Source organism: Sinocyclocheilus rhinocerous, unplaced genomic scaffold (genome assembly GCF_001515625.1).
Source record: "Sinocyclocheilus rhinocerous isolate Xijiao unplaced genomic scaffold, SAMN03320098_v1.1 scaffold502, whole genome shotgun sequence".
NCBI classification, from domain to species: Eukaryota; Metazoa; Chordata; class Actinopteri; order Cypriniformes; family Cyprinidae; genus Sinocyclocheilus; species Sinocyclocheilus rhinocerous.
In genome coordinates, this window is record NW_015641028.1 from 660062 (window position 1) to 672087 (window position 12026).

Sequence of the window (12026 nt, forward strand, 5' to 3'; positions counted from 1 at the left end):
GGACCATTTGTTGTTTTCTTTTGTAAATTGTAGATTGGCTATGTGAAGCGATTCTTTTTTGGAATTCGCTGATGATGATGATTTTGGCCCACAGTGTCTGGGGATGTATGTCGATTTACTTCTTAGTTCTTGTGCGCAATCACAGCTGAATGGTCTAATGTGAGTGAGCACAGTATTAGTGCACTAATGTCTCAGATTAGTGGACCATTTGTTGTTTTCTTTTGTAAATTGTAGATTGGCTATGTGAAATCGCACTGTGAGCTGACATCATTGTAAATGAATGTGTCAGTGTGTTGTATTACAATGATATGGACCCCATGATGGAGTTAAGTGTAGGTTCATTAAGATTCATTTTCCAGTATTGTGTTTTTTTTCACACTATTTAAATCCATCCACATAATTGCAACTCTTTGGAAAATAACATATTTCTGTGATAAGACAGCGTTTTGACTTTATTCATAGAAAGTTACTCTTGGCACAGTAAAATGTATTATTAGTTCTGATAACATGCTTTTCTATTTGGACTGTGAATGCAGCAATATTTTTTATTCAATTGTCTAATAATGTGTGATTTATGCCAGTGAAGTAGTGGGCTGTATGTATGTATCATTGGTACAGTATTCAGCATTAACTTGTCCACTTCTGCAGTTGTAATTACAAATGCGTCACCTTCAAGTATTAGTAGTTCTGCATATTATTTATGATAATTTATTAGTGCACTAATGTCTCAGATTAGTGGACCATTTGTTGTTTTCTTTTGTAAATTGTAGATTGGCTATGTGAAATCGCACTGTGAGCTGACATCATTGTAAATGAATGTGTCAGTGTGTTGTATTACAATGATATGGACCCCATGATGGAGTTAAGTGTAGGTTCATTAAGATTCATTTTCCAGTATTGTGTTTTTTTTCACACTATTTAAATCCATCCACATAATTGCAACTCTTTGGAAAATAACATATTTCTGTGATAAGACAGCGTTTTGACTTTATTCATAGAAAGTTACTCTTGGCACAGTAAAATGTATTATTAGTTCTGATAACATGCTTTTCTATTTGGACTGTGAATGCAGCAATATTTTTATTCAATTGTCTAATAATGTGTGATTTATGCCAGTGAAGTAGTGGGCTGTATGTATGTATCATTGGTACAGTATTCAGCATTAACTTGTCCACTTCTGCAGTTGTAATTACAAATGCGTCACCTTCAAGTATTAGTAGTTCTGCATATTATTTATGATAATTTCTGGGTTTATCTGTTAATCTCCACAGAGGTATCAAGGCCTTGATATCCTTGACAGTCCTACTTGGATGTCACTTTTCTGAATATGTTTCCATCTGCACTGAAAAAAAAATCACATTTATTCATACATAGGTTCTATCTATCTATCTATCTATCTATCTATGATACATGACATTGGGTGCATCTGGAAAATATGAATGAGTGGGTTGTTTGTGAATTGTGGGAAGTGTTTTCGTTTAATCAAACATTTAAGAGTAATTCTTCCACTGGGATACTACTCCGAAGAAGTTACATTTTTCAATTTTTTCCTCTGTTAAAGCATTTATCTCATGTTCTGGAATAATGATTAGGTCATGCCCTGGATCAGCCTTCAAATGGATATTAATATCATGTGTGATGGTGTGGAAATTTCATATTATGTGTGATGGCAATGAATTTGTTCAGTTTTTGGTGAAAAAAATGGATAAGCTTTGGTGTTTGCTATAGTTAAACTTGAACACTTAAAAATAAAGAAATTAATTGCTTCTGGATTCAAATCCATGTTAGGTAAAGACATCTGGCAGATAACAATGTTAGGCTATCTAAAATCCAAACTGTCACTGTGCTGTTCTGTTAGATATCCCTTGTCATTTCATTTTTTATAGCTATTTCAAGTCCAAAGAGAATTTTCCTCATTTTAACGCAATACATTTGAATAATTAGTAATGAGAGGGACTCAATTAAAAGTGTTCATCTATTTTGATACAGTCTTCAAATCTAGAATGGCTGTTTGTGAAAGTCACGGCTGGACATAGTAAAGTTCCACTAACTGAAGAACCATGCTTACCTTTACACGAACGGGTTAAGCTTTCCAATCTCTTCACTGCATCACCTTTAGCTGCGCCATGACAAGCGTCTCAGAGTTGAACTCAATCTGATTACTGGATGACGCAGACTTTCCCCAAGAGTACAAGCTCGGTGGGCGCTTTCTAAAAGATGAAGTATAGCGGTAAAAACTCTTGTGGCGGTTTTTAAGATACTCCCGATAATTCTTGGTCAGGAGCGTGTACAGAAACGGGTTGATGCAGCTGTTGCTGTAGGTCAGGCTCGCCACGAGGTAATTGATGCTCGTGTGCGTGTGTGAGGCGAGACTGAAGGGTTTGTGGTACAGGGGCACCAGTTGCCATATCCAAAAGGGCAGAAAACACGCCCAGAACACGAGCACGATCGTGAAAATCATTATCAAAACTTTCTGTTTTGGCGAGCGCTTGCTGCCTTTATTAATAGCCGACGTCTTTTGAGACTCTAAGTACGTCCTGGCCAGTCTGGTGTACAAGTAACCAATGACAAGCCCTGGCGCCATTATGCTCGTGCAGAACAGGACGGTCAGGTACAATTTATACGCCTGAGGTGCCCAGGTGGGCGCGCACATCCTTTTCACCCCTCCATCTGCTGTTGTTTTAGTAGTCTGGTTAACCATGACCATCATGGGAAGAGTTAGGACGAGGGACAAAATCCAAACTCCCCACGCCATGGCTTTTCGGTAGCTCTTGGAGCGTTTCACAGTATCCAGCGGTTTAGTCACTGCCAGGTAGCGCTCCATGCACATCACTGTCAGAGTAAAGATACTCGCGTGCATAGTTAACAGGTCCAGACTCAACAGTATCCTGCATCCCACATCCCCGAAGTACCAGTCTTTCAGAAAGTACGTGCACACCACGAAAGGAATCGTGGAGAGGTAAAGGAGATCCGCGAGCGCCAGGTTGATGATGGAGATATACATGGAAGTAGCGAAGCGTATGGAATGACACATGACTACCAGCGTGTAGACGTTTCCCGAAACTCCAACGATGTAAACCACTGAAAGCAGCGTCCCGAAAGTCGATGTTATCACAAGCTCGTCCACCGAGCCGGAGTTGCTACGGGACGGACCGCTGACACTGCCAGACTTGTTGTAATTCATCGCGCTCGCGGTGAATGTGGAGCTCTGCACGGGAACTTTATGCCAGGTGCGCCAGACCCCACATAGTCTACTGTTTGTATATTTGACAGATGTGTCTGAGCGCACTCGTCGGTGTCCGCAGCTCCTGACGTCAAACCGATGCTCCGCACTTGCCTTTTCGCCTCTAAATGATTTTGGAGAAAGTTTAAAGAGAGACATCGTGCATTTTATTTAGCCTACAGTTTTTGTTCGTGTATTTTTTACTATTACACACTAAATATGTATGGGAAAAAAATACATCTGATCTAGTAAAAATGTACATAACGCAGAAATGTCACCAAAAATAAAAATGCAAAAGCCATATTTGTCTGATCTTATTCACTCAGTAAAGGTTATAATTTCGCATTTTACTAATGGCACCTGCTTTACACGCAGACACGTTTTGAAACAAGTATTATTATTATTATTATTTTAATGAAACCTTTTCGAAATTGTTATTCTGGTGTGAAATATAGGCTATTTCTGACTATTTTTCCTCCTCTGCATTGGCGTGTGGCAAATTACATTAACCCCATTACATCTGACCTTGGGTTATTCCCACTGATCTGCACCGTTCTCATAACCCTTTCCTGTGAAAATCGAGGCTGCAGAATAAAATGACTAGGGAGCAATTGCTTGCTAAAGTAGGAGATTAAATATAATTACTTTTTCTTCACTCCAAACCACTCCAAACAGATCAGAAGTGCGTAGCTTATAGGCTACCTTTTAATAGTCAATGTTGTAAGACATTTTGGTTTAGACCAATGAATTGATTTAGTTATATAAAGGTGTTTTTTTTCCTATTTGTATTTAGCAAAAGTACATGTTCCAAATACAAGGATATGTTAAGAATATGATTCTGCATGTCATCCAGTTTAACTCTGCAAAAAGCTTCCGTTGCTCTCGATTCAAAAGTACAATTCTACATCACAATGTTAAATAACCTTTTATTAAAAATATGCCATTAGCTGTATACACATCCAATTCTGATGCCAACCGTTCATTCACGATCGTGAATTTTAATGACTGCCTCATTAAAAAGAACTGGTTCTTAAGAGTCATTTGTTCGTGAATCGGACATCACAGCTGTGTTTGTTGCGCGCACTAGACATGCAGTTATGTGCTGTTGTACAAATTCATTACAATTAAAGCGTGTTTGTAACTCCAGAGAACGAATATTCAACTATAACTTTGCATTACTGCCTTTTTAAAATGTAGCTAAATTTAATTTATATAATAATGTCAGTAATTTGCTTCAAACGAAGGTTAACAAAGCAAATGAACCGTTTGGACCACATGGTAGGCCAGAATTCCTATAATTAACCATAGGTAATCCCAGTCCTGTTTATCAGTTGTTGAATTTTGTGCTCTTGATGATATTATCTACCTAATATGAATTAAATTAAGTTTTCTTCTAGTTTTACATTTAAAAGTTTATGGAATACTTATAAGGCTGTATGATGCACCACAGTTATTTCCCCAGTGGGTTGGAAGTGTTCTTGTTTCTGTTGTAGTTAAGCATGGATTTATGTTTTGGCTGTCCTCATGCATTAAATGTCGTTTTTATATCGCAGTGTAGAACTTTGGTCAACACCTGTTGTTTTTGATATGGTCTATGAATAAATTTCACTTTTACTATATAAAGCAATCATATATTGGGAGATGTCTCAAGAGGCTATGAAGTAAATTCCAAAGGTTAGTGATTTATATTAAAGCTGTCACCACACTTCTGCAATATTACTGTGCTTTATGTTTGTGAATGAGCAGTCATTGATCCAAGTAGATCCTTGCACAAGAATGAAAGGCAGCACCACATGAAGTAGAGAGTGTAGATATATACAGTAAGTACACTGTGTGCATGAAGTTGAGAGCTCTTTGGGTATTTGAGACACATGATTGGCAGGGCAGAACTGTAGCATAACAGTAGGAGCTGAATACTGATGATGCTTTATGAAAGCTGCTGAAGAGGAAATCGCATGCAAGCGGGCCAATTCAAGTACACAAGGCACAGGGAGTTGTTTGTGTGTAAGCACTTCCTGTAACAATTCTTGATGTTTTGATTAGTTGCATGACACTTGTTTTCTGCTGCTGGGAAAAACATTGTTCTCAGGTGTGTTAATAGGGAGCTGTCCATGGTCCTGTCCTGCAGAGAACAGCCTTTGTAAAGGGCTTGGGGTTGTCAAGGCAGACTGAAAGATAGATTTAGCTTTTATTGCTTATTATCAATCCTCACCAATACAGAAAGCTTTAGAGGTCTATGTTTGGTGTCTGTCTCATCTGTCAAGTTTAGATGAGTTCATTATTGGTAGCTATTTCGATTCTTAAAGGAATAGTTCACCCAAAAATGAAAATGTGCTGAAAACTCATCCTAAGGGCATCCAAAATGTAGACCAATTTGTTTCTTCATCAGAACAGATTTGGAGAAATGTAGCATTACATCACTTGCTCACCAAAGTGTCCTGTGCAGTGAATGGGTGCCGTCAGAATGAATCCAAACAGCAAATAAAACATCATAAATATCCACAATTAATCCACAGTCCATCAATTCATTTTTCTTGAAGTGAAAAGATGAGAAACAGATCCATCCAAAAGAAGAAACAGATCCATCAAGTTGCTTCTGACCAAAATACCAGTCCATAATCCATAATAACGCTTCATCCACTGTTGCCCTCTCACATATTTGATTAAAACCATTTTGGACTGTTTTTGCCATTAACAGTGCTTGATCTGTGCATATTTCTCCCCTGATTCAAATGACTTTTTCACTAGAGAAATCAATATTATTGATAGAGGACTCGTATTTTAGCCAGAAGCAACAGTTTGAAGTTAAAAACAAATTAATGATGAAGCTTTTCACTTCACAAGCCATTAACTGATGGTCTGGAGTTGTGTGGATCACTTGTGGAGTATTGTGATGTTCTCTCAGCCATCTGGACTCTCATTCTGATGGCACCTATTCACTGCAGAGGATCCATTGGTGAGCAAGTAATGTAATGCTACATTTCTCCAAATCTGTTCTGATGAAAAAATAAAACTCATCGACTGTACATCTTGGATGCCCTGAGGGTGAGTAAATTTTCAGCAAACTCATTTTTGGGTGAACTTTTCCTTTAACTAAACTTGTCAGTATACCTTTAGGACTTATGTAAGTGTGTATTGTCAGGTCAAAGGAAAGGACGCTCAAGGCAGAGTGAAACAGGACAGGGAAGAAGACAGTCTGTACTGCAAGGCACTGTTTCTGGTCTTCATGCTGTGCAGCCAGCAATGATCAAATCAAACAGCTCAGCTCAGCAGCTGGGATCATCTGCAACCATTTGTCTACTCCCCTGTAGGGCTAGAAACACTTCATCAGTGCAAAGATCTCTCCATCAAAATTCAAACACTGGAATGATTGTTTTGAACAGTCGAAGCCAACAAAAACAGTGTTAACAGCTATTTTTTTGTCTTATCTTTTCAGCTTATAGTGCTGGACTATATGTACTTTATTTAAGCTCCACAATGTAAAATCTGATTCTTTTTGTCTACAGTTTTCATCTATGTTTGCTTTTTTTTTTATGTTTGTTTTGTCTTATTTTATGCTTTGCATTCATGCCTCTTTGTTTATCTGTTTATAAAAACAGAGAAAATTGAAAAGTTAAAATGTTCTGAATAGCTTTTATTCTCTGTAGAGTTCAAAAGGCTTCTGACCTCATGACTGGATAAATATGCATTCACTGACGGCACGGTGGGGTTGCAGAAACGTTGGCTTTGAGTCTTTGACTCTTGGAGAGAATCAATGCTGCTTTTTGATTAGGTGTTAGCAGTTGACCTTTCAAATGCATCAGTTCAATTAATCCATCATATGGCTGCCGCTAGGATATTAATCTATATTAATGACTATGTTAAGCTCATTACCATGTGTTAATGTGTGAACAGGGAGACTAGGCTGGTTTATACTAGGATAAAGATACAACCTGCATTAAAAAAAAAAATTAAAACTTCACTATTATAAATGATGACTATGCCAGGAACTTTTCTTGTCTTGTTTGACAGATGTAACGTCAATCAAAATGGGGCATTTATGATGAGAAAAGGATGATGTCTTAACAAGGTCTCCACAGAAATCATTAAAACATGTGCAAAATTATTAAATTTTAGGTTTCTCCTGGGTTTTCAGTGCTGCACAATGAACACTGAACCTAATGAGGTGTCCAAGGAGAAACCAGGGTCAGAATTCATCATTTTTGCATATGCAGCTGAGCTCTTTTGCTGCAGATATCTGCTGGACTGCTGTAGATTTTTTCCACTGGTTCGTACAGTCAGATCATTTCCATGTATCCTCAGGTGCCTTTTGTGTAGCGCTGTTTTGGTGCTGGAGTGTTCTCATCTTTTCAAGGCATCATTTCAGGCCTTGCTTTTTGATGTGACTGCCCTGTAATCCTGTTTTGTAATCGATGTAATGATTGAGCCCTCTGGGTGCAGGGGGAGGTGCCAAATGAGAAATGCAACTGAGGTCTCAAGGATTGAACTGAGACTCAAAGATTTCTCTAGATGGAACATCTAAAACATCACCAAGGACTGTATTTAAAGTGAAACGTTTAAAAAAATCAGTTTAGATACTTGGAAGCGGTTATTAATCTTGTGTGTGTGTATATACATAGATGTAAGGGAAACAGGTCAATTTAGCTTAAAGGGAATTGTTTATGTTTTATTGGGAATTTAGACAGAATCACTGTTTACGGCTGATCACTGAGTCGGCCAGCGATTCATTGAAGGAGCCGTATAACATAAACTCTGCAATGGATACTAATATCCAAAATATAGTGAAAGCACTATTAATTAGTACAGTAACAAGATCGGCAGTTTAAGACATTAACTTGTAAGCACAACAAAGCACTATTAGTACAGTAACAAGATCGGCAGTTTAAGACATTAACTTGTAAGCACAACACACAATATACTTCTCTTTTCAATATAAATAAGACTTTATTGGATAAATCTAAGACATAGAAACTAATCTAACATATAAACACACTCGCTCATACATTCACGCAAGTTGCAGGAAGAGAGAAAGTGAGGAAAGAATGAGTTTAGGAGAGTGAAAATATGAAATCCCAAGTTTATAGCAATATATGCAATTGCTTAGACCTGAACAACCATCAATCATCTAATTAACCCTCGCATTTAGTTTCTCAATGAGGCTGTGAAACTTTATATTAAATTCACCAGTTCAGCTAGAATCTGGAGGTTGTACTTGAGTTGCCTTTGTGTTGAGGGATTCCCTTTGTTGTTGTAATTGCAGAAAGGGGTTTCCCAAGGTTGTTGATTGGCTGGAAGTTCAGTAGTCATTCGAAGTGGTCTTTGGCGTCGGCTGAAAATGCGGAGTTGTGGGCTAGTTGAATTTTTGATGCGAGCACAGTCGTAGTTGGACTCGGAGACATGGCTTTGTGGCAAAACTTAACTCAGAACGCGAAACTCTCAATGGAAAAGGTGACGGGACTAGATGGATTTTCTCCTCATGGTGTATAGAGAAGCAGCTGGCATGTAAGTCAGAGCAGCGGCAAACAGCGATGGCAAAAAGCAGTGGTGGCAAAAAGCATGGCAAAGAGCAGTGGTGGCAAAAAGCGGCGGCTAAAAGCATGGCTAAGAGCATAATTTGATGGTGTCCTGAGTTTTTAAACTGGGCTGTTGGACACATCCCAAATGGTGTCTTGACCAATTAGACATTGTCTTAGCTCGGGGTGTTGCTATGTTTCTCCTCCCAATACATAAATCAACATGTTATCTTATCAGTCACATGGTCTGAATTTTCCCGCTCTTGCAGAGTTTAATTTGAACATGATTTCTATAACAAGAATATAATAAATTTTACAAAGTATTGATTGATAGGAATGTTTAAAGCATGAATTTTTAAACTCATACATACCCAACATGAATATAAACCTATAAACTATTCAATAGTTATTCAAAAGACATACACAATGAGTGATTAGGTCATGATAGTCAAATGTGTGGGTTACATACATAATATGGAGTTATGCATAGAAATGATTAGTTGCTCATAAGTCCTTCTAGCATCATTTATATGCATATATACATGTAAAGGCAGTCTATGTGCCATTCTGTGAATGTGAGGACATGTTCTGTGAAGACCAAAGAGGTTAAAAGGTCTCATAAGGAATCTCAGTCTGGTTCTTGTCTTCTGGGTGGGGGAAGTCAATCCGAGGAAGTCTTTAGCTTGTGATTTCTATCATGTATTTACATGTGATGGTCATACTTTGCATCTCTTTGACCATTAATCTTGGTTACTTGCCCCAAATTTGACAAACTCCTTCCTGAGTTGGAATTATCAATAAGTGTTCTTTTGTTTTAATGCTGTGAGAATGCTCAAAGCTGCTAGTTGCTTGCTTCAGACTCGTGGTGCCAGGGTATCTTGACGTGGACAGATTTATGACGTTGTCTTGTTATCCTGGGCCTCTTTGTGGAATTTGGCTCTTTGGGTTGTTTCAACCATGTTCTGATCGAATCTTAAATGGTCTGATTTGCTCTGATACCCTACATATATGTGTGTGTTTAAATATTTTATATTTAATATATTTAAACATTTATACACATTTATGCATATTTATACACCCTATGGGGCATGATTAAAATATTTACTTTATCTTTACACAAAAATAATTTTTGTGCCATCTAAGCAATTCATGCTTAATACCTAAATGTTCAAAAAATATTTGTACATTTTCTTAATTTGGGAATTTTATAGAGAAAGATTAATATATACTACTTTTGTGATTAATTACTCAGCATATAATTGAATATACCATATAATCAATTTGATCAAAATATAATATAAATATAATATAATATTTTTTTTTTTGATTATTTAGTTGTCATGAATAAATCATATAAATTCATTTGATTGACACCTCTAATTTGTATATACTTTTTAGTCATTTAGCAGACGCTTTTATCCAAAGCGACTTACAAATAAGAAAAAGTAATTAAAACTAAAAGCTAAAACTCTATAAATACTATATATATATACACACATTTAAGAAAATAAAAGAAATTAAATAAAAATGACAAATGCATACAACAACACTTCAAAACTAAAACATTTAAATTTAAATTTAGCATTTAAAATACGTTTTTGGATGTGTGCGGACCTTCTCTTTTGCACATGCAACGTTTCACTAGTTTGCTCCCTTGATGCCTGCCCGCGATACAGTACGAGACCAAACGCGTACTTTATATATATATATATATATATATAAAAAGTACCGTAAGTAAGTAAGTTTTTTTAGTACCGCCCCTAACAGAATGCACTGCAGCTAATATTTAACCTTTGGCTGTTCCTGTGCTTGAAATTAGTTATTACTATTATAACAAGTAACTGTAGTCAAGCTAGGTGATAAAGTCATCAAGTTTTCTAGACTTTCAATTACCTAGTCCTGGTAGGATTCTGACATTACAGCGCCCGAATGTGCTTTAGGCATAATACCGCTGTTTTGGCAGCTTAATTATAGATGTAGCACAAAGTGCAAGTCTGAAATGTGTTTAGCATACTTCCTGCTTCTGAGAGGAAGCAGTATGACTTCATTATGGCATTTTGCGTGTAACTCTCTCTCTGTGTGTGTGTGTGTGTCCCTGTCAAAGCCCTTATCAAAACAGACATGGCTACAGGCAATTATTAAATAAATTGGCTGGACGTGATTTCAAAGAGCCCATTTAATTTCCATTCAGTTAAAATGCAGAGCAGTGTCATCACAAGTTTTCAAAAACTGATGATTTGAGAAGGTTGTCAACATCTGCTATCATGACAACACTTAAGTGAGAAAATCTCAAATGCACATTAATTATGCCATTTATTCATTTTAATACAGTACAACTAATTTTCCTGTCCTCTACTTTGGACAAGTTCCTTTCAGAAGTGCTAATATTTCTTACTTTTCACTGTTTTCTGTTCACAGCTTTCAGACACGCTACAAGGCTACCAAACACACAATGGTTGAGCCTGCTTTGGCATTTTCAGAACACATGGTGTTAAACTAATAAAGTTAAAAGCATCACCCTGATCAAATAACACACAGATGTCTTTAAACAAACGACCTTCATGCTGTTTATAATTAGATAAGCAAACTGTGCAATTCAGCCTTCTGTCAAGACTGCAAGGTTTCATAATGCGGTAATAACTCTTAAAAGAGTACTCAGAACTGAATTGATGAATGCAAGGGTTAGAAATGCTTTTCCAGTCTCATGCATCTGCATGCTCTAATCAATGGGGAAAATATTTACACATTATATGTCTGTTAACACTGATTTTATGACTCTATAATGAATATGTAATTTTGTGTCTGGGCTGTGGAAGAAACTGCTGTTAAATAACAGGACCAGAGGATGGTTGCACCATCACTCTTAAAAATAAAGGTGCTTAAAAGGTTCTTCACAGCGATGCTATTTGGGTTCCACAAAGAACCACTCAGTCAAAGGTTCTTTAAAGAACCATCTCTTTCTTACCTTTTTATAATCTGAAGAACCTTCTTTCGCCACAAAGAACCTTTTGTGAAACAGAAAGGTTCTTCAGATGTTAAAGGTACTTTATGGAACCATTTAGACAAAAAGGTTCTTCTATGGCATCGTGAAGCACCTTTATTTTTAAGAGGGCAGCATAAGTTACAACTTTTACAAATTATTTGTGGCTTTAAAAAAATATAAAAGCCTATAAAACATTAAACTGTTGTTTAGTATTTATTGCCCCTTATTAAAGTTCTTTAATGTAACGTACATATTTAAATATGCTAATTATTATTTCACAATAATTTTACATTGCATTTTAATTGAA

At 36.8% G+C, this 12026-nt stretch overlaps 1 protein-coding gene across 1 annotated transcript; it reads right to left on the reverse strand.

Moving 5' to 3' along the window:
- Positions 1-2101: 2101 nt before the first annotated feature.
- LOC107754112 (urotensin-2 receptor-like) lies at positions 2102-3184 on the reverse strand. Its single transcript, XM_016570434.1, has one exon. It carries the CDS (start codon positions 3182-3184, stop codon positions 2102-2104), a length of 1083 nt encoding a protein of 360 aa, XP_016425920.1.
- Positions 3185-12026: the final 8842 nt, after the last annotated feature.

What these genes read in the sequence shown, in the direction of transcription:
- LOC107754112 (XM_016570434.1), bottom strand. Translation starts at nt 3,184, where the DNA reads ATGAATTACAACAAGTCTGGCAGTGTCAGCGGTCCGTCCCGTAGCAAC.